The following is a 23,129-nucleotide window of genomic DNA, read 5'->3' as shown; positions in this document are numbered from 1 at the left end:
AATTGATGCGTAATCTCTTTTGTCGAGCTTGCCCTCTTTTGTAAACAGGTTGGATAACCCTTAGTTCTCCCTTATATATTATTCATTTTTTTTCAAAAAAAAAAAAGATAAAGATAATATTAGGGTAAAATCTGTTCAACGAGCTTTTCTATAGTAAAATCTGATTATTTTATCCCTCGATTTATCAAAGAAACCGAAGACTTAAATCATTTAATTTAAAGTTGTTAACAAATAAAAACATAAAGTGTATTAGCTGAGACTTGAAACATGTCATGAATGGTATATTACTCCGGGTTTTATAAAAACAAAGAGGTAACAAGTTGTTTATATATATATATATATATATATATATATATATATATATATATATATATATATATATATATATATATATATATATATATATATATATATATATATATATATATATATATATATATATATATATATATATATATATGGTGCGCCTTGGAATAAAACCTCTATTTTTTTATGGATAACGTAGAAACTTCCTCATGAAAACGTTATTTGTTATAGTGAACAGTGACTTGAAGATTTTCCTAACAACATTTAACTAGTTTGTTTTCCTTAAGAAGATAGAATGTATCATGATTTTTGTTATCATAAACTGACATGTTTTGGTCTCTAACCCTTCCATAGTGACGTCAACATTTTTTTTAGTTTTTATTTTCTCATGTTGTGATGTATATAAGTTTGCCACTAAAAATATCTTATTTCCAATTTAAAACATTTAATTTATTAGTAAGAAATAATAAGATGTCAAATTAAAGGTAATTGAATAAAAATAGTCGAGTTTGAAAAACAAGAGTTTCAAAATTAGTCAAATAGAAGTGGATTTTGATCGCTAACAGGTCAATTTAAGTACCATACACGTCAATTTAAATGACATAAATACAACAGGATTATGGGAAATAGGTCAAACGTACGCCATCACCAATTATATGTAAAATTAGTAGAACAATGTTAAATTTTGTAGGCCACGTTTCTCGGCCAATAAAACTAGATCCGTAGATAATTATCACACTTTTAATATTCATTCAACAAATGTAGTAAAATAGATTATTTGAATTTTGCAAATCAATAATTCATTTTACTATTTTTTTTATTTAGGTAATTCCATATTTTGTAAATCACAAAAATAACCAAACACAATAATTAGTAACCTTTCGAGGAATTAAAAAATGCATAGGCAAATAAAAATTTATATCACTAATAGGGACACTAATACCAATATAATTGAAAAAATAGTCCACCGGCCGGTTGAGACTATGTGTATTGTATGCACTTTCTTTCTTTCTCATAAATGTTATAGTATATAGACCGATTATTAGCTTTGACATCAAACTCTTGTCACCTTTAATATCTGTAAATCAGATCAAACAATCCATTACAATCTTTCTGAATGCCATCTTTAAGGTCTCCTCCTATTGATTTTGGAAATGTTTAAGTTGACAACTTTTTTTTGATAAGTAAAGTTATTATTAGAGGGGAGTATAAGGGGTACTCCACCCGAAAATACAACGGAAAGAACACCTACCACCTAAAACAAAGAAGAGGTAGGGTATCCCAAACCTAGAAATTGCCACTATTTACAGAATTACAAGAAGAATTCATCCATGTCCATGACAGGAACATTAACGATGACAAACACTCTTCAAAACTAAACAAGGCTCCTCTAAAAATGACCCCATTGCGCATCAACCATAAAGATCAGACAGTTACAAGCCAAATAACAGCGACGGTAATCCTCTCCGACTTAACCTTGACTTTCTCGGAATGGAGAAAGAACGCCATTAATTCCAACACCGACATTCAAATCCATTACCGGTCCAATCATACACTTTGTTCCAAATACCAATCAAGAACACACAACGCCCGAAAAGTTGAGCACTGTACTCAATATTCAAAGCACAAAAAAACGCAACTAGTGTCCACCACTACTCCACGATAAATCAACTGGTCTTTTATCGAGATTAATCGGTTTAGTATAAACCTCCACCCAAAATGAGAAATGTTAGACGAAACTTTTAATTTCCATAAAACATTGACTGCTTTTACAATCACTAGTACAAAAATATTAATTTACACCAATTTTTTTATTAAATTTACATCCATTATTTTTAATAAAAAATGGGTGTATATCCACCGGGTGAGAAATGTCTAGCCAATTTACACCCGTTTAAAACGGGTGTAAATACGTTCTAATTTACACCCTATTTTAATAAAAATCGGGTGTAAATACGTTCTTAATTACACCCTATTTTAATAAAAAAAAATGGGTGTAAATACGTTCTTAATTACACCCTATTTTAATAAAAATCAGTTGTAAATACGTTTTACGTTACACCCATTTTTAATAAAAATAGGGTGTAAATACGATCTTAATTACACCCTATTTTAGTATAAAACAGGTGTAAATACTTTGTTAATTACACCTATTTTAATAAAAATCGTGTGTAAATACACCATTTATGAATGAACAAATTATATTGAATTTAATTTCATTTACACCCTATTTCATATGCTACATTACACCCTATCTTACTTATCATATTTCATGTACATATCTTCAAGTTCGGCATATAATAAATTAAACAACTATATATTAGGACAACTATTTTACGCTTTATGTATAATTGTTGTTTAGATGAATGCATAATTAATTCTGGATGTTAGCGTCATTGTTGTGTGAGTGTTAGGATGCTCAATTTTGTTCTCTTACAAGAGAAGTGTGTTGTGATTCATTCTTGAACTTATTTTTCTTTAGGAATTGTTGACATAGAATTTGTATAGGACTAGTATCTTAATCATGGTGTTATTATGGTAATGGCAAGATGTTACTTTTGTGTGCTTTTGGAATTTGAACCACCCATTTTTTCATGGTTAAATTTGTGATCTTGTGGTTGTTTTATGTTCCTTGTAATTTATCATTGTTTTGTTTGAGGACAAACAAGGTTTTAAGTTGGGGAGAGTTTTTAGGTGCCAAATGGTGTTATTACTTGCTCTTGTATATGGTACCTTTCGACTAATTTTTCGCGTATTCTTGTGATCCCCGTTTATTTTGAAGTAAATAATAGTAGTTTAGTTAATTAAGCTTTTGTTTTCCATTAATCTCTTTTCTAGTTGTTTTTTGTACAGGTTTTCTCTTTTAGCTGGAACTTGAAGCTTGAAAAGATGAAAGAATTGCAAAGAAGAAATTTCAAGGCAGTCACAAGAGCGCGTCGCGAGCAAGTGCGCGCGCCGTGCGCTGAAGAGATATTTTTTAGGCAAATTCCAGGGGCTTGCGCGTGCCGCGAGAATAGGAGCGCGCGATGCGCGCTTTAGGGCAGTTTGATCATTAATGAGGTTGGCGCGACGTATGCAAGAGCGCGCGACGAGCGCTTGGCAGAACCTGATTTTTGTATAAATAGATCAGTTATGTTTTTTAAAGAAGTTACACCATTTTGAGAACAAAGGAACCCTAATACCACTGTAGCAACATAGAATCGGATAATTGGAGCATTGATCGTCAAGAAATCACCATTGATGCTTGCTCGTCTTCATTCCCTTCTTCTTGTGCAAGCTACCGTGTCTATGGATAGCTAAACCCTTTTGGTGTCAAGGCTTTGATGTAATCTTCCTTATCTTTTTTATGTTTTTCTTGTGAATATTGTATATGAACAAGTTATTAATCAATATAGATGATCTAGTTTGTTTACTTTTGAATTTATATGGTTTAAATGTTTGTGAAATATAATATTTCAATCTTGATCTAACTCTATCATCTATCAAACATTAAGTTTAGACATGGAATTAATGGTTGATAATCACTTTGTATTGGCTTATAAATGTTATTTGTATTGTTCAATCGGTTGAGAAATCGTTGGTTGAACAATACAGTAAATTTTGCTAAAACGTTGCGGAAATGAACGGTATAGACGAACGATACATGAAGTATTGATTGATAACGAATTCATACGCATGTTCGTAGGAAGACATACAATAGTAGGTCGATTAAATCAAGTCTTGATACTTTTCTATAAACATAGAACTTTCCAAATTTTAATCTTTACTACTAAACTTGTGAATGATCTTTTACCAAACTAAACCCAAAGTAACTTTATCTCAAGACAGTATAAACTATAGAACAGCGGTGATATCACATAAATCCCTGTGGAAACGATAAACTAAAAGTACTCAAATATACTTTCAACATACACCTCAGACATCAAAGACATTTAATCTCTTTTTAGTGGAAATGGAAACAGAAGAACATATAAACTACTTAGACGAAAGATGACTAATGGGAAAATTGACCTTAATACATTTGTGGGGCCCTCTTTGATAAGCTTTCAACATTCCATTTCCATGACAAGTTTTTATTCTTCTCCATCATCATATAATACCTTCATCGAAGCCACATAAACATGTCACTGTAAAATTGTATAACTTACATGGAAGAATATTTTTGGAAAAACAGAGTGAGTTTTACCACATACTTCCTTTTTGGAGAATCATAAAGACTGAACGGTTCCTTTAGAAAACCTATAGAACATGCCATTGCAGTTACATACATATACTTGAGCAAGAATATAGGAAACCATAAACAAAAACTTATCATTACTTCACTAGTTGTGAACATATCCATAATTCAAACCAATTCAACAATGCTACAAAATTACAAGTATGGAACACTGTTACAAACTAACAACTACACACAAAATGAAAACATACCAAACATACAATTGTGGGCGGATCAAAAAAGAAGTGCAAACTACTCCCACTAATGCTGCAACAAAAACAAATACAGTCAATTTTTTTTACCTAATCAGCTAAGACCATAAAACAATCAAATCAAGTGGGAAAAATCCACACCGCCGAGAAAAAAAATGATAACTAATCAGCCATTACTAGTGTTACGTCAAACCAAAATTTCATGTCAGCTGTTAACCTTAATTCAGTGTATCAGTACATTTCATCGAACACCTTGCGGGCGAGGACAAAATCTTCATTTTTCTTCCGGTTTAGCTTTATGATGATGTATACTTCTAATTTTAGTTCAAACCAAAATCTGCACCAAAATCGAATCACAATCAAACTGTAGTAGAACCCGTAATTGAGTGAAACCGTAAAAATGCAAGAATTCCAAAATGCAACCAATTTTGAATAGAAAACGTAAATCAAATTCTATACTAAACTAAAAGTCAATTTGAAATCAAAAAAACCTGTATAAAAAATTTGGCTCAAATGCTAAATATGAACCGTGAAAAGCTCGGGTCGAATCCATACTCTGCACTGAAAATTTTGTCTGATTTCTTAATTGTGCTTGTCGTCACTACTACCCACATTCATCGAGTTATGCGATGTCCTTCTGAAATTAGCGATTTCCCATCAAACTTCGCTGAAACCCAAAATCACCATTACCAGAAACAAAGCCAAATGCATGCGATGAAGTTCACCGCAAGTTGATTGAAAAATGAGTTTCGTGAAAGAGTTGTTAATAATGAGTTTTAGTATAATGTTTAATGTATTTTATTCACCTAATAAATGTAGACTCATTAATATTCACTCATTAATAAGTGATGATGTATAGTAATATATAAATTTATTACTTTAAGTATGATATATTTTTATGCAATATGTTGTTTTTTAAAGATAAAACCTCTTTTGAAATAGAATATGAGTTTAAAATTGTTCTAAATAATACCCAAATATTCAATATAACAAAAATTAATAAAATACGAAAAAAATTAAAAGTGAAACACTGAATATTTAAATATTAATTTTAATATATTAATATATAATATTAAAAATATACCATTAAATATTTTGATTAAGCTAGTCAATAGTGACAAGTTCAAACACTTGTGTCATAGATTGATGATTTAAGTCCCACATCTTCAAACTCACACAAATAAAGCAAATTAGACACAATCAAACATGAAACAAGATTAAATTATAGGATAAACAAAAATATATATACTAGAGCATAAAGTAAGAGCTGATCGTAGCACCAAAAAGACGGAAGAGGTGAAAGAATAATCCAAATTAAATGTACAATATAATATTATGAGTTCCAATCGCATCTCAAAACAAGAAATGAACGTGGCACAAAAAATATAAAGCATGTTAAATGATTCAAGTAATATTTTTCATGTTTATTATAATAATGGATGGCGGGCTTGACAATACCTACCATGACATTATATATGTGTGAGAAACCTTCCTATTATCTTCATTCATAACTTCGTACACTACTCACCATGGCTTTTCATCTCACAAACCTTCCAACTCACAGACTATTCTCTCTTGTTTTCTTTTTCCTGTTGGCCACAAATATAAACTCAGCTCAACCACTTTCCTTCAATTTCAACAAACTCACCAATGGTAATCCAGAATTAATCCTTCAAGGGGACGCCCATTTTGTAGACGGTGGTTTTGTGGCACTCACCAACAGAAAACCTCCAGCTACAACCACAGGGCGTGCCTTATATAAAACACCTGTGACCCTTTGGAACGATACTACTGGCCAAGTTGCCAGCTTTAACACTTCCTTTTCGTTCGTTGTAGAATCCCCGGAGGAACAAATTGTCCAACTGATGGACTGATCTTTTTCATTGCACCCCTGGACACCGTGATTCCCAATAACTCAGACAGTAGATATCTAGGAGTAGTTGATGGTAAAAATGCAATAAATCGATTTGTTGGTTTAGAGTTTGACCTTTATCCCAATTATTTTGATCCCTATATGAGACATATTGGAATCGATGTCAACTCTTTAATTTCGCTCAAAACTGAGAAATGGAATTGGGTGAGTGATTCATTGACAAAAGTAACTATAACATATGACTCTCCTTCTAACGAGTTGAGTGCTCTTGTCACTTACGAGAATGGAGAATACACTAGCATTGCACAAGCGGTTGATTTGAAAACTGTGCTTCCCAACATTGTTAGGATTGGTTTTTCTGCTACTTCAAAAACTGGTGTAGCACACAACATTCATTCATGGTCATTCGCATCAGACTTGGAAACAACTATAAGCAGTGTCTCAGACATATGAATGAATAATATTATTACAGGCTATGCCTACTTACCAGCAGCTTGTAATAATTAACTAATATTTCTAAATAATGACCCTGCTTACTAGCAGCTACGTGTAATTTCTTATAAAATAAAGACCATGCTTTTCTATTATATTTTCTTGCTATATTTCAAATATATTTTTGTTTTGTCTTAATATATTTCTTTTTAAATAAATAAAATGCTTGAACTATGCGAACTAATAGCAGCTTGAAATTATAAAATAAATAGTGTTTACCCCTTATTTATTATTAATTTTCATATAACAAATAGTTACATATACATACCACTTTCAATAATGACTTATCTTTCTCATATAGATGTTGAAATAAAAACTTTTTCATTTTATCTTCTTAAATTAAATGATAAAAATCATTTGTATAATGATTTTTCGTTTATTTAATGTTGTTATTTGTTGTGGCCTACGACGTTCTAGAGAACCGGAGTCATGTTGGCAGTTGATATTACTAGAAAACATACTTACGGTAAAGATGTATTACCACAACCATTTATATACCATAGTAATATTTTATTTTTTACGCGCATTATTTTTTTTAATTTTATGAAAAAACATTTCATCACGTTTTTTAAATCTAACTATGATAATAGAAATTGGGTGACAAACATAGAATCCCAGCATCAACCTTTTTAAATTTTTTCAATAAAAATAAGCACACGAGCCTTAAATTTTTTTTATTTCAAAATTAAATGTATAACAACCACGATTGTTTCATTCAACTGTGGTTATTAGTTCCATATTTCATTATAGTTGTGTCTTGCAACCGTTGTGAAAATTTTTTCACTTAAAATAAACATAACAAACATCTTATTTCGTTCATAACACACAAGGGTGCCTTAGTGAACGAGGCAACGATGATAACTAAATATTCACCATCTTCATTCATTTTTGGAAACGAATTTCTTTCACGAATTAAATTTCTAAAATCTTCACCTTATTTTTTGTGACAATAACTTTGTGTAGTTACAAATTCATTATTGGGTTTTTGATATGCTTTATGTTTTGGTGTTGTTAAAGGAAGTAAATGGCAACAGACACTAAGAGAAGGAAATTCTTTAATTCACAAAGAAGGAATTAATTACATTTTGGATCCTCAGCATATGTGCCTACATTAGATAATTTTATTCTTTATCTCTCCCTTCTTCCACTTTGGATGCATTAGCTGATGTGCCTACTCCTTCAAACTTCAGAACTTTTGAAGCTTCCTCAGACTTTTGATTCTTTTCCTTTTCTTGTTTCTTCATCAACTTGGTAATCTCCTTCTTAAAAATCCTCTTTTCTGCCTTATACCGTTTACGTTTATCCATTTTAGATGTAATGTGATCTGAATGTTTACGTTTATCTATTTTTATAAGAAGAAATCTATCTTTAAGACTATACATCAAGAATCTGACTTTGACTATCTGGAAGACCATGAGTAGATTCTTTTTGTTTCTGTTTCTACAAACATTTGTTTATGTTTTTACTAGATTCTCTCTTATCTCTTTTTTTATCTTCTATGTGTAGATTTTTGTGTCTACTTCATATAAGGAACATCAAGAAGGAATATGGAAAAAATAACAAGTAGTTTTTATTCTTCATTCATAATTAACTGTAAGTTATAATTTATACGGTTATTCACTCACAATTTTTATTTTGAATTATAGGTGTTTATTTGTATGTTGTTGATGTTGTATGTTATCTGGGGTGCAACTAGAAATGTTTATCACTGAACATGGATCTAAGACAGTTGTGAACTCGTGTTCGATGTGAAAATATTATATTAGTCTTTCATATAATATTTCCATAAAAAACACATGTTTTCAACTCTTCATAGCTTACATGAAAGGTTAGTTATCAAGTTCTCTCAATCTATCTGAATTATTTGATGTTTTTATTAGTGAATTTGTTATATCATAAGTGATTGCTTGTTTCACTAACCACTCATTGAATGTGCATTCATTTAAATAGATTTTTAAGTTAATAATAAAAAAAATTAAATTATTCTTGAAACTTTTTTTGACAATCCAATGTTTTTTTTAATTGCAATTATCTTGTAAATAATAATTTTCTCTTTAGCCAATAGAATTTGATTCAATGTCATATATTCTTCAAAACAATATTGATAATTGGATGTTAGTTTGAGTCTATCACACAAATCTTGTGGTTTAAAAAATAAACTAGAAAAGTAAAGAAAATCAAATTTTGTGTGAAAGACTCGGTAGACATTCATTCATCAACATTACTTTGAAGAATTTGAGATTGAATCAAATTCTATGGGTTAATAAGGAAATCTTGAATTACAATATGCATGAAAATCAAAAAACATTGGATCGTTTAAGTTGTTTTTCAAGACTAATTTAATTTTTCAGATTATTATCTTAAAAATCTATTTGAATTGTTGTATATGATTAATGAGAGGCAAGGAAAATAAGCAATCTCACGTTTATGTAATTTTTAAAAGCGTTTAGATTTTGGTTGCTGCTGGGTATCGAACCCATGACCCTACATTTATGACAATGATTGTTTAAGATAACCGTTATGATAGGTAACTGGTACAATTCACACAATTTAACCAAAAAATTACATGATGAATAGTTATATTTGAGAATTTTCATTTTTTTTTCATTCCATTTTAAAATTCTTCAAAGAAATATTAAAAGTTATCTGGTATATATAGTAAGCCTCTCGAAAAATTTTCTACTACGTTTTTTTCGATCCATATTATGCCTAGAAGAAAAAGTTTAAAAAATTGAAAAATTGCAATTCAATATGAGACTATTATGAAAAATTGAAAAAAATTTAAAATGATAATTATTACGCCTAATAAGAAGCTCTTTAAGTCGGATTTAAATCATTAAATTTTTATCATGATAAATGTAATTCTTTAAAATTTTAATAAAGCTCAATTTAATCTTTGACTTTGACTTTTAAAATGGTTGGACACAAGGCCATAAATATATCCCGTTGATTTTTTTATTCAAAAATACATCTAAATTATCAAACTAATGTTAATTAAGTAAATAAAAAACAACCAAAATTCCGTTTCTAAAGATAAAATCATTAGTATGCTAATAGATAAACCAAGATATAATAAACGTTATTTTTTTCATTTTTGTAGCGGCCGATGCAAGAAAATAAACAAAAAATAATCACACATTAAAAACAAGATTGAACTTAAACTAAAAAAAGTGACAGCATAAACTTTTCGTAGCATCAAAAAGGCAAAGGTGGTGAGAGAAAGATCCCAAATAGTAAAATATAACATCACAAAATAAGAAATTTTCTTGTTAAATGATTCAACTGATATTTTTCTGAATATAGACTTATAGTAGTATAAAATATCATTTATTATAAAGAAATTTTACAATACTCCAGCAATTATTCCCCAATCGTATAATTCACACAATTTAACTAAACTAATTCTTTTTTTAAATAAGCAATGATATTAACCAAGGGATATAATGAATACACCCAAACAAATAAAACGGAAAGCCCTTACTACTCGAAGCAAATGAGCGGTAAGATATTCCAAGTATGAAAATTACATAACTCTCTTAACTTAGAAAGCTAAACAGTAATTCCAATAATGAATGAAAATATTCGACAAACATTCCGAAAAACTAAATCCAAAGTAACTTTAACTCAAAACAACATAAACTATAGAACGGCGGTGATACCGCACCAATCCCTGTGGAAACGATAAACTAAAAGTACTCCAATATACTTTCAACATAGCCACCATTTTTTTAAATGCTTTTTTTCATAAGCAATAAAAGAAGATTACAATTACGAGAGAAAAAACAACTGTTCCTTGCTAAATTCGTAAAAAGAGTAATTGTAGTGAGCAATATTCCCGCAAAAAAGACCATTTCCATTCCAAGAGCTTAATATTCCATTTTTTTAAATGCTTATTAGCGGATGGTCCTTGGTATAAAAATTTTAGGTGGCTTGAGTATGAATTGGTGAAAGTCGTTGATTTTAATTTCCTATTTGAGAGTTTTAGCTACCTTGGCGGTAATTTTAAGGGAAGGGCTAGTAAGTATTTGGTTTGACATTTAGTGGTGGCGATTACATGAAAGATCCAAAATAAGTTTATTTGTCAAGAAAATTTGTGACATAATTTTCACTTCTTGAAAGTACTTTCTTAGAAAAATCGTTGGCACTCTTGTTCTTTCTTTGAGTTACTTGTGGAACCTTCATATTCGTGAATCGATGGAGGTTTAAGGATTTTCAATACCAATTTTGTGAAAAATATTAAGTATAATTTTAATAAAAATTTTAATCTACAATGTAAGAAAAATAATTTAGTTTCACTTTTTTACATTAAAAAAAAGTAAGAGTTTGAATAATTCTCTCATAGAATACTAATATATCTAGCATGTTTTAGAAATAACTTTTTGATAGAAAGATTAGAAAGAAACCGAAGACTTAAATCATTTAATTTATAGTTGTTAACAAATAAAAACATAAAGTGTATTAGCTGAGACTTTGAAACATGTCATGAATGGTATATCACCTCGGGTTTTATAAAAACAGAGGTAACAAGTTGTTTATATATATATATATATATATATATATATATATATATATATATATATATATATATATATATATATATATATATATATATGTGTGTGTGTGTGTGTGTGTGTGGTGCGCCTTGGAATAACGTAGAAACTTCTTCTTGAAAACGTTATTTGTTGTAGTGAATATTGACTTGAAGATTTTCCTAACAACATTTAACTAGTTTGTTTTCCTTAAGCAGAGAGAATGTATCATGATTTTTGTTATCATAAACTGGCATGTTTTGGTCTCTAAGCCTTCCATAGTGACGTCAACATTTTTTTAGTTTTTATTTTCTCATGTTGTGATGTATATAAGTTTGCCACTAAAAATATCTTATTTACAATTTAAAACATTTAATTTATTAGTAAGAAATAATAAGAAGTCAAATTAAAGGTAATTGAATAAAAATAGTCGAGTTTGAAAAACAAGAGTTTCAAAACTAGTTAAATAGAAGTGGATTTTGATCACTAACAGGTCAATTTAAGTACCACACACGTCAATTTAAATGACATAAATACAACAGGATTATGGGAAATAGGTCAAACATACGCCATCATCAATTATATGTAAAATTAGTAGAACAATGTTAAATTTTGTAGGGACACTAATACCAATATCATTGAAAAAAATAGTCCACCCGGTTGAGACTATGTGTATTGTATGCACTTTCTTTCTTTCTGATAAATGTTATAGTAATATAGACCTATTATCAACTCTGACATCAAACTCTTGTCATCTTTAATATCTGTAAATCAGATCAAACAATCCATTACAATCTTTCTGAATGCCATATTTAAGGTCTCCTCCTATTGATTTTGGAAATGTTTAAGTTGACAACTTTTTTTTGATAAGTAAAGTTATTATTAGAGGGGAGTATAAGGGATACTCCACCCAAAAATACAACGGATCGAACACCTACCACCTAAAACAAAGAAGAGGTAGGGTATCCCAAACCTAGAAATTGCCACTATTGACAGAATTACATGAAGAATTCATCCATGTCCATGACAGGAACATTAACGACGACAAACACTCTTCATAACTAAACAAGGCTCCTCTAAAAATGACCCCATTGCGCATCAACCATAAAGACCAGACAGTTGCAAGCCAAATAACAACGACGGTAATCCTCTCTGACTTAACCTTGACTTTCTCGAAATGGAGAAAGAATGCCATTAATTCCAACACCGACATTCAAGTCCATTACCGATCCAATCATACACTTTGTTCCAAATACCAATCAAGAACACACAACGCCCGAAAAGTTGAGCAATATACTCAATATTCAAATAAAAAAAAACGCTGCTAGTGTCCACCACTACTCCACAAAAAATATAAAGCATGTTAAATGATTCAAGTAATATTTTTCATGTTTATTATAATAATGGATGGCGGGCTTCACAATACCTACCATCACAAAATATAAAGCATGGAAAGAATGATTTCGATCAGTTGTATTTGTATAAACTTTAAAATACATATAAACAGTTTCTTTAAAATACATATAAACAGTTTCTACACTTATTGGCTTTTTATACAGTCATTTGCTTGTGAAATGATTCAATTCATATTTTTCATAATATAGACTTATTGTAATATAAAATTAGGTCTGTTAACAATTCCTCTATATGTTGTAATTTTCATGTGTGGAATACCTTGTGTAACGCCTCGATTATTTGATTATTTGATTATTCGATTATTTGATTAATTAAATAGTATTATATTATTATTATTATTATTATTATTATTATTATTATTATTATTATCGGTCGATAATTTTATTGTGATGATTAATTTATTATACCGATAAAATATCGTTAGAATTAGTAATTTAATTAAATTTGAGTTAGTGAGCTTACTGGGCCTATTTTTACTAAGTGAAGAATAATAATGTGGTTTTACCCTTAGGCCCAATGTTATATTAAGGATAGATTTTTAGTGTTAGTAAGGGTTTAAGGGAAGTGTAGAGATATCATAAAATAGAAACTATTTTTATGAAGAAGGAGGCTAGGTGTTGAAGAGGAGAACCAAGATTAGAGAACTCCCATACCAAGAGCCAAGATTGGTAGAGTTTTCTTCAATCCAAAGAGGTAAGGGTGGGCTTCTCTTCCTATAATGGGGTGTTATGAGAAATTGTATGTTAGGGATTGAGGATTTAGGTTTTTGCTTTGCTGTATTGAATGTGTGCATTGCTGATTGTTGAAAATTACTGTTCCATGAAATAGAAATATAATGCATGATGTTAATGATTGTTGTTGTTTGTGTTCATGTTTGTACGCTATTGAAAATGTATATGTTGTGCTATTAACGAGAGCCTGGAAAAAAATGATATACGAAAGAAAATATGAAAGACACTATGTCGGGTGTCTTTAGTTCATTTTGACAGGCGGAATCCCATTACTTTCGATGCAATCCTCGTATGTGCAGTAACTACATTATTTTGTTTTACTTAGTGGGATGTATATATATGATAAATAGATTTATTGCATTACAGTAGCACTGCATGTTAGGAAATGAAGCATGGTTTTAGAATGACATATATTAGAAACAGTAGGAATTATAGAAACCAATATATTTCAAATAGTCCCGTTTGATCGAAATAGCCGAATTAAGCAGTATAATTAGTTGTCCGGACTTTGATGAAAATTTACGTGGTAGCTAAGTTTAATTAGTACATTAATATGGTGGAGTTCTTTTGTCAAAATTGTGATATTAATCGATCGATTAAATTAATAGTTGAATTAATTTTAAATAAACCTATTTAATTAGAAAATGCTTAGACTTAGATTAATTATTCGGTTTGTCGGTAAATAGCGGTATCTTGAGAATTTACCCGAACGAATCAAATAACCGGTAAAGAATAGAATTGTATCCGAATTAACCGGTAGAGTTGTGTTTTTAGTGACTTGGGAGTATAACCCGGAAATTCGTAAAGTTGTGAATATTAAGGATTTAACCAGAAATTAGATAACCAGTAGTGACGCAAGATAAACCCGATTAATTAGAGATTTTTTTAGGTGAATAATTTTGGTTAATTGATGATGGATTAGCGAGTTAATTTAAAGACTATCCTATGGAGGATTATAAGACTAATTTGACTCGACTTAATGTGTCTATTTGTTGTAATGATTTCGTTAATATGTGAACTTATATGTTTGTCGTGATGTGTCGAATCATGACGATGTTTGTGATGATTGGTAATACGTGATATTGTATATATTTGTGACGATAAATTTTGTGACTAAGTGAAGATGAAATATTATGGTGACGGGAATTACCTCGAATAAATGGTATTGTGATTGTGATATAGGCTTATGCCTCGTGACTATATGTGATTGTGATGAGTATGCTGTGTTGTCTTGTTTGTCGAGTCACATTCCATATGCATACTCTGTGACGGCCTAAAAACTATGGCAAACATGACGGCCTGAAAATTATGGCAAACATGACGGCCCAAATGGCAATTGGTGACGGGGGCTGAAGCTCCGATTGGTACCACATGCATATACATGAGTCATGACCCATGTGTCTTATGTGATTCATAGTTGTGACGTTTTGTGAATATATTGTGATTGGATTTGGTGACTTGTTAAATGATGGAAGTATGTGAAAATGTGAATTGATGATTTTATGAATAGTTTGATGATACCAATACCTGTGAGTGCAATTAACTGAATATGTCTGGGTGACTTATATGTGATGTTTTTGTGACTAGATGTATGACTTATATGCGGTGATGTTTTAGGATTAGAATTGTGATTTATACTTATATTGAATTGTGACTTGGCTTGCAAAGTAAATGAAGTATATATATATAATTGATATGAATACGAAGTGTTGTGACTTGTTGTGAGATTTGTGAATTAGTGAAAGCATGAAGTGTATCGCAATATTAGTACTTGCGATGTGATAACTATATATTCCTGGATCCTAATATACAATTTATCATGCGCTCACTTATATGATTTGATATCTCACCCTTTTCTCTTGTTCGCCGTTGCCTTTATATTGGTAACGTGCAGGTGTTCGAGTATGAAGATTTAGTTGCCGTTAATCGAGTCGGTTGTCGCTCTGATACGTAGCACTCGGGGGGACGATTTATAATATTTATGATGTTGTTGTTTATTGTGACCATCCTGGTTTATTAGAATGATATGTTAAGTGAAGTTGCTTTATTAATATGATGTTGTTTATGTGATTAAGATGTTACTTGAGTCGGAAATTGAGAATCATGACTCCGCTGTTTTATTAATAAAAGTTATTCTGTTTTAGAAAGTGCTATGTATCCGCTAAATGCGATGAAGTGATTTATTGTTGAAGTGAATATGTGACGCCTCATTTGTTTGTCGAGAAATTTTTAAATACTCTGATATTTTCCGCATTATAATTGCCGGTAGAAATGGGGTGTTACATTAGTGGTATCAGAGCGGGTCGGTCCGTCCGGCCAAGCTGTCTAGTCTGTTGAGTATGTACGATAGTTGAATGTTGTCAGTGTTTTATCCTGTAGTACGCGACATGTGTGTGAAACACTGTTGGCACTTACTTGTTTTGTTGCAGGGAGTAGTTTGATGGTAAGTGGGGGAGAAGCCTTGCTTCTCGGAGAGGTTTCTGTTGTAAGAGAAAGTCTGGTATGCTGTCGATAAGTGACGATGCAAGTGTTGTTGAGAGTTTTGGATATTACCCGGATTCGAAGGTGACGTGAAGTTAAGAATGATTTTGGAAAGCAGCATTTAGTGAGCTGCGATGTTCAACACAGTTGAGGATTGTGAAGTTGTTAGTGTGAGTAACCTTTGCGAGAGATGCCGATGTTTGGAAAGTGATAGAGTAATGAAGTTGCAGTGGATTTTATGTTGGACACGTATAAGTGATTGTCGGATGTAGTCGATGCGTGAAGCGTTGTGAATCGCGAGTCCGAGTTGGAACTCGAAGATATGCGTAGCTTGTGAAAGGAATTGTTATCTCTGTAATATCAAGACTAGAATTTCGATGAAAGAATGCATCTCTCGAGTTATAAAGAGTCTAAAGATGAGGAGATATGCTAGAGGCTATTATAAAGAGTTTAAACATCAAGTTTTGTTGGTCACTTATGGGACATCTTGTGTGTTACGCTAAGACCATTTGAAGTCTAGTAGCCACCATTTTTTAAATGCTTTTTTTTCATAAGTAACATATATATATATATATATATATATATATATATATATATATATATATATATATATATATATATATATATATATATATATATATATATATATATATATATGGGAGAACTAAGGTTTCTCCAACCCTATTACAAAGGAAAACGTGAAATCTCGACAAAAAAGAAGATTACTTACCAATTACAATTATGAGTGAAAAAACAATTGTTCCTTGCTAAATTCGTAAAAAGAGTAATTGGAGTGAGTAATTTTCCCGCAAAAATGACCATTTCCATTCCAAGAGCTAAATATTCCATTTTTTTAAATGCTAATTAGCGGTTGGTCCTTGATATAAATATTTTAGGTGGCTTGAGTATGAATCGGTGAAAGTCGTTGATTTTAATTTCCTCTTTGAGAGTTTTAGCTACCTTGGCGGTAATTTTAAGGGAAGGGCTAGTAAGTATTTGGTTTGACATTTAGTGGTGGCGATTACATGAAAGATCCAAAATAAGTTTATTTGTTAAGAAAATTTTTGACATAATTTTCACTTCTTGAAAGTAATTTCTTAGAAAAATCGTTGGCACTCTTGTTCTTTCTTTGAGTTACTGGTGGAACCTTAATATTCGTGAATCGATGGAGGTTTAAGGATTTTCGATACCAATTTTGTGAAAAATATTAAGTATAATTTTAATAAAAATTTTAATCTACAATGTAAGAAAAATAATTTAGTTTCACTTTTTTACATTAAAAAAAAGTAAGAGTTTGAATAATTCACTCATAGAATACTAATATATCTAGCATGTTTTAGAAATATTTTTTTATAGAAAGATTAGAAAGAATAAAATTCAACTCAAATCTCTGAGCGACTTTATTATAGATTTTTGGTGACTGAATAATTTTGTCTCAAATAGCTTTCTTAATTTTATCAAGTATATAGTTTTTCTTCACAAAATCTCTCCCAATTAGTGAGGAATTTATATTCCATTTTCACCCATAAATTACATTTTTTTTAGTAGTTAATACTTATCATGTGTGAGAACTAATACAGGCTTTAGGAGTTTCCTAACAACTTTTAAGTAAAGACTTTTAGGAATAAATTATACTTATCAAAACCTTAAACAATAACTACTACAACAACAACACCATTGTTGCAGATGTACTGCAAAAGCTGGAAAAATATTTTGTTCAAGATAGAAGAACATTCTTTTGAGTTTTGCTATCCATCGTAAAAAAATAATGCATTTGACAGTGGGGCGGCTACAAATAAAGTTTTACAAGGTTCGGATTCTCTTTGGTACCATATATTAAAGGCTCGGTATGGAGATTTAGCAACTAAGGTTATGTGGGGTAATGAAGATCGTGTTGGTAACAAGGGGGTTTCTTTGTGGTGGAAAGACTTAGTGAAGATAGGGAGAAGTCCTTACTATGATCCATTTCTTTCTTCTTGTTGTTTTGGTCCGAAAAATGGTTTTAATACGCTTTTTTGGAAATCAAAGTGGTTGACTTGTTTGATTTTGAGAGATGAGTTTAGTGCGGCTTTTGAGGCTTCCCGACTTAAAGGGGTGTCGGTGGCGGGGATGGATGGATGGGTGAATGGTGAGTGGGTGTGGGGTGATTTGGGGGTTTCGGAGGTGGTTGAGGTTGGTTCGGTGGTGGGGGAGGAGAGGGAGAGTTTGCGTGTTTTGTTTGAGGCTTATGAGGGGTGGGGTGATGGTCACGACGTGGTTAGGTGGAGTGCTAATGGGGGTGAAGATTTTTCAGTGGCATCTTGTTATAATGGTTACGCTAATCTTCGTATTCCTTTTGGTCCCCCTTGTAGATTTGAGGAGGCTTTTCGAATTGTGGGGAAAGCGGGCGTGCCGTTTAAGATTAAAGCTTTTGGTTGGAGACTTTTGGAGAATCGGCTTCCAACCAAAGATCTTTTGTTGAAGAGATGTATCCCGATCCCTTTAGCTCATTTAAAATGTGCTTTTTGTGGCATGGAACCGGAAACAAGGGATCATTCTTTTGTTGCTTGTAATTTGGTTAAGAATATATGGAGGGGTATAGCTTTTTGGATAGGAAAAAGGGGGATAGAGGTTAATGAGTGTTATTCAAGTTTTATGGATTGGCGCTCATTTTGTAAATCTATAAAGTTAGAGGAAAAAAAAGTGGATTTAATTTGGCTTGCTACGACTTGGTCCATTTGGTTGGCTAGGAATGGGGTGTGTTTTAGGGAGGAGAAGTGGAGCTTGGATGATTTGCTTTGGAGGATCAAAACTTCAGTTTGGAGATGGACTTTTTGTAGGGATATTACTCAATCCAATTGTTCCTTTTACGAATTTAGCAAAGAGCCTTTGTTTTTTTGTCGTAATTGAAATTGATGCGTAATCTCTTTTGTCGAGCTTGCCCTCTTTTGTAAACAGGTTGGATAACCCTTAGTTCTCCCTTATATATCATTCCTTTTTTTTCAAAAAAAAAGATAAAGATAATATTAGGGTAAAATCTGTTCAACGAGCTTTTCTATAGTAAAATCTGATTATTTTATCCCTCGATTTATCAAAGAAACCGAAGACTTAAATCATTTAATTTAAAGTTGTTAACAAATAAAAACATAAAGTGTATTAGCTGAGACTTGAAACATGTCATGAATGGTATATTACTCCGGGTTTTATAAAAACAGAGAGGTAACAAGTTGTTTATATATATATATATATATATATATATATATATATATATATATATATATATATATATATATATATATATATATATATATATATATATATATATATATATATATATATATATATATATATATATATATATATATGGTGCGCCTTGGAATAAAACCTCTATTTTTTTATGGATAACGTAGAAACTTCTTCATGAAAACGTTATAAGAAGATAGAATGTATCATGATTTTTGTTATCATAAACTGACATGTTTTGGTCTCTAAGCCTTCCGTAGTGACGTCAACATTTTTTTTAGTTTTTATTTTCTCATGTTGTGATGTATATAAGTTTGCCACTAAAAATATCTTATTTCCAATTTAAAACATTTAATTTATTAGTAAGAAATAATAAGATGTCAAATTAAAGGTAATTGAATAAAAATAGTCGAGTTTGAAAAACAAGAGTTTCAAAATTAGTCAAATAGAAGTGGATTTTGATCGCTAACAGGTCAATTTAAGTACCATACATGTCAATTTAAATGACATCAATACAACAGGATTATGGGAAATAGGTCAAACGTACGCCATCACCAATTATATGTAAAATTAGTAGAACAATGTTAAATTTTGTAGGCCACGTTTCTCGGCCAATAAAACTAGATCCGTAGATAATTATCACACTTTTAATATTCATTCAACAAATGTAGTAAAATAGATTATTTGAATTTTGCAAATCAATAATTCATTTTACTATTTTTTTTATTTAGGTAATTCCATATTTTGTAAATCACAAAAATAACCAAACACAATAATTAGTAACCTTTCGAGGAATTAAAAAATGCATAGGCAAATAAAAATTTATATCACTAATAGGGACACTAATACCAATATAATTGAAAAAATAGTCCACCGGCCGGTTGAGACTATGTGTATTGTATGCACTTTCTTTCTTTCTCATAAATGTTATAGTAATATTTTTTTTTTTTTTAGAAAGCAAGAGATTTCATTAATGCGAGAACAAAGGGTTCTCGAAGCCTTTACAAAGAAAATCGGAAGCGCCGACAAAAAAGAGAGAAATTACCAACCAATTACAATTACGAGAGGAAATACATAGGATCCATACAAAACTCGTAAAAAGAGTAATTGGGGTGAGTAATTTTCCCGCAAAACGACCACTTCCAAACCGATATCTTAATGTCCCAAACAATATTATTCACATTCCAAGGCTCCTTACGAAAGCACCAACCATTCCTAACCGACCACAAAATCCAAGTTATAGCCAACCAAACCACATTCAATTTCCTACCATTTGCTTTCTTCCTATAAAAATAAGAGTGCCATTCCATAAAAGACGACAAACACTCCTCCTCTACATTATCTTCTTTACCCACCCAAATAGCTATTTCTCTCCAAATATACTTTACCACCCCACAATCAAAAAAATAGTGATTTCTACTTTCCACACCATAATCACAAAATGTACATTTTAATTCATTCATAGGAAAAGACATACCTCTCCTCTCCAAAAGATCTTTCATAGGTAGCCTATTATGAAGTAATCTCCACCCAAAAGCCTTTATCTTAAACGGAACTTCCATCTTCCACAAAATACCAAAAGCTTCCTCATGTCTATTTGAAGGACCAAACGGAATGCGTAAATTCTCATAAAAAGCATAACAAGAAGCTACCGAAAAAACCTTTTCCGGATTTCCCCTCCACACAACTTCATCTTTCCCTTCCTTCCAACCATCAAACTCCCCCAAACACCCCCTCAAAGACAAGATATTCGAATAAAGACCGTTATTCCCCTCAATGGAACCGGAAATACCAAAATCTCCCCATTGCCACACACCATTAACCCATCCACCCATAGAGGCTACCGACACATTTTTAAGACTAGAAGCATTAAATAAATTCGGAAATACCTCTTTTAGGGCTTTGTCATCCAACCACGGTGCTTCCCAAAAAGGCGAATTAAATCCGTCATGAACTATAAATCTACCGTAGGCAACAATTGGATCATCAATAGAATTGGAGATAATTTTTAAAATGTCCCTCCACCATAAAGAGCGAGAAGAAGAATCTTTCTTGTCTCTTCCTAACCCATAAACCTTAGAAGATAAATCACCATACCAGGCCTTTAAAACATTGAACCACAAAGAATCTTGCCCTTGTAGAATTCGCCATCTCCATTTGTTAAGGAGAGCCAAATTGAACAACTCCAAGTCCTTCACCCCTAATCCCCCTTTATGCATCGGAAGCGTAACATTTCCCCACTTTACCCAATGAATAACTTTCTTCTCTTCTACTCCTCCCCAAAGAAATCTACTTTGAATGCTATTAAATTTCCTCACCACCTTCGCCGGCATCTTCAAGAAAGACATAGTGAAAATGCACAAGGAACTAAGCACGGATTTTAGAAGAGTAATTCTACCACCCAAATTTAAAAAGCGATTTGTCCACCCCTCCAACCTATTCTTCATTTTTGCCAAAAGAGGATTCCAAGTAGCTTCCTTCCGAGGGTTGAAACCAATTGGAATACCGAGAAAATAAAAGCAACTATCTTCCAATTTGCAAGAGAGAAAATGGGAGACGGCTTCTAAAAAATGAGGGTTAGAATTAATACCAATCAACTTACTTTTATGCCCCGACACCACCTCAAAAGCGCTAAGCACCGCCCTTATCGCCCACACATGTTTCCAATTGCCATTCCCCACAATTAATGTGTCATCCGCAAATTGAAGAATATCCACTTTACAAGCCCCTTTAATATTAAAACTTTGAAATTCTCCCACTTCAATCGATTTTCTTATTAGCCCCGTGAGCCCTTCCATCACCAAAACGAAGAGAAAAGGAGAAAGAGGGTCTCCTTGCCTCAAACCTCTATGGACTTTAAATTCCTTAGTGGGACTACCATTAACTAGAACCGACATGTTACTAGAAAAAACCAAAAGATCCATCCATTTCTTCCACTTTTCTCCAAAGCCCATTCTATTCATCATGTAACGAAGGAAGTTCCAACTAACCTTGTCATAGGCCTTTTCAAAATCCACTTTAAAAAGCATACAATTCTTACCTTCTTTTCTAGCGAAATCCACCACTTCATTCGCCACAACCACTCCATCTAACAATTGCCTACCGGGAACAAAAGCACTTTGGTTAGGAGAAATGATAGAGTTAAGAACAAGCTTTAATCTCCCCGCCAAAAGTTTGGCCGCCACCTTGTACAAACAACCAACCAAACAAATTGGTCTATAATCGTCCAAACCAATCGGATTCTTTTTCTTCGGAATAAGTGTCAAAAAGGAGGAAGTGATAGCTTTTGAGATGGATCCACCTTCAAAGAAATAATTGAAAAAGAGAATAAAATCATCTTTAATGATATGCCAACAATTCTTTAAAAAAAGAAAGGAATACCCGTCCGGACCCGGGCTTTTATTCCCACCACACTCTCCAACCGCCCTCTTTATCTCATCCTCGGTGAAATGCTTTTCAAGCCCTTCCGCCTCCTCGGAATTAATAACACTAAAATCAATACCATCCAACAAAGGTCTCGCTACTTCCGGTTCTAAGAATTTATTCCCAAAATGATTAAAGACCTCCTCCCTTACTTCTTCCACCGATTCCGCTAAACCATTTGAAGAAAGGATAGGACCTAAATGATTTATTCTTCTTCTTTGTTTCATC

At 31.7% G+C, this 23,129-nt stretch overlaps 1 protein-coding gene and 1 pseudogene across 1 annotated transcript; both read left to right on the top strand.

The window, feature by feature from the left end:
• The first annotated feature begins 6,258 nt into the window (after window positions 1–6,258).
• Window positions 6,259–7,201, top strand: LOC131614016 (non-seed lectin-like; annotated as a pseudogene).
• A 10,927-nt stretch (window positions 7,202–18,128) lies between these two features.
• LOC131650995 (uncharacterized) lies at window positions 18,129–19,145 on the top strand. The gene has a single exon (XM_058920690.1). It carries the CDS (start codon window positions 18,129–18,131, stop codon window positions 19,143–19,145), a length of 1,017 nt encoding a protein of 338 aa, XP_058776673.1.
• The last annotated feature ends 3,984 nt before the right edge of the window (window positions 19,146–23,129 follow it).

The sequence above is a fragment of the Vicia villosa genome, linkage group LG1 (genome assembly GCF_029867415.1).
Source record: "Vicia villosa cultivar HV-30 ecotype Madison, WI linkage group LG1, Vvil1.0, whole genome shotgun sequence".
NCBI classification, from domain to species: domain Eukaryota; kingdom Viridiplantae; phylum Streptophyta; class Magnoliopsida; order Fabales; family Fabaceae; genus Vicia; species Vicia villosa.
This window is presented reverse-complemented; position numbering and strand designations above follow the sequence as displayed.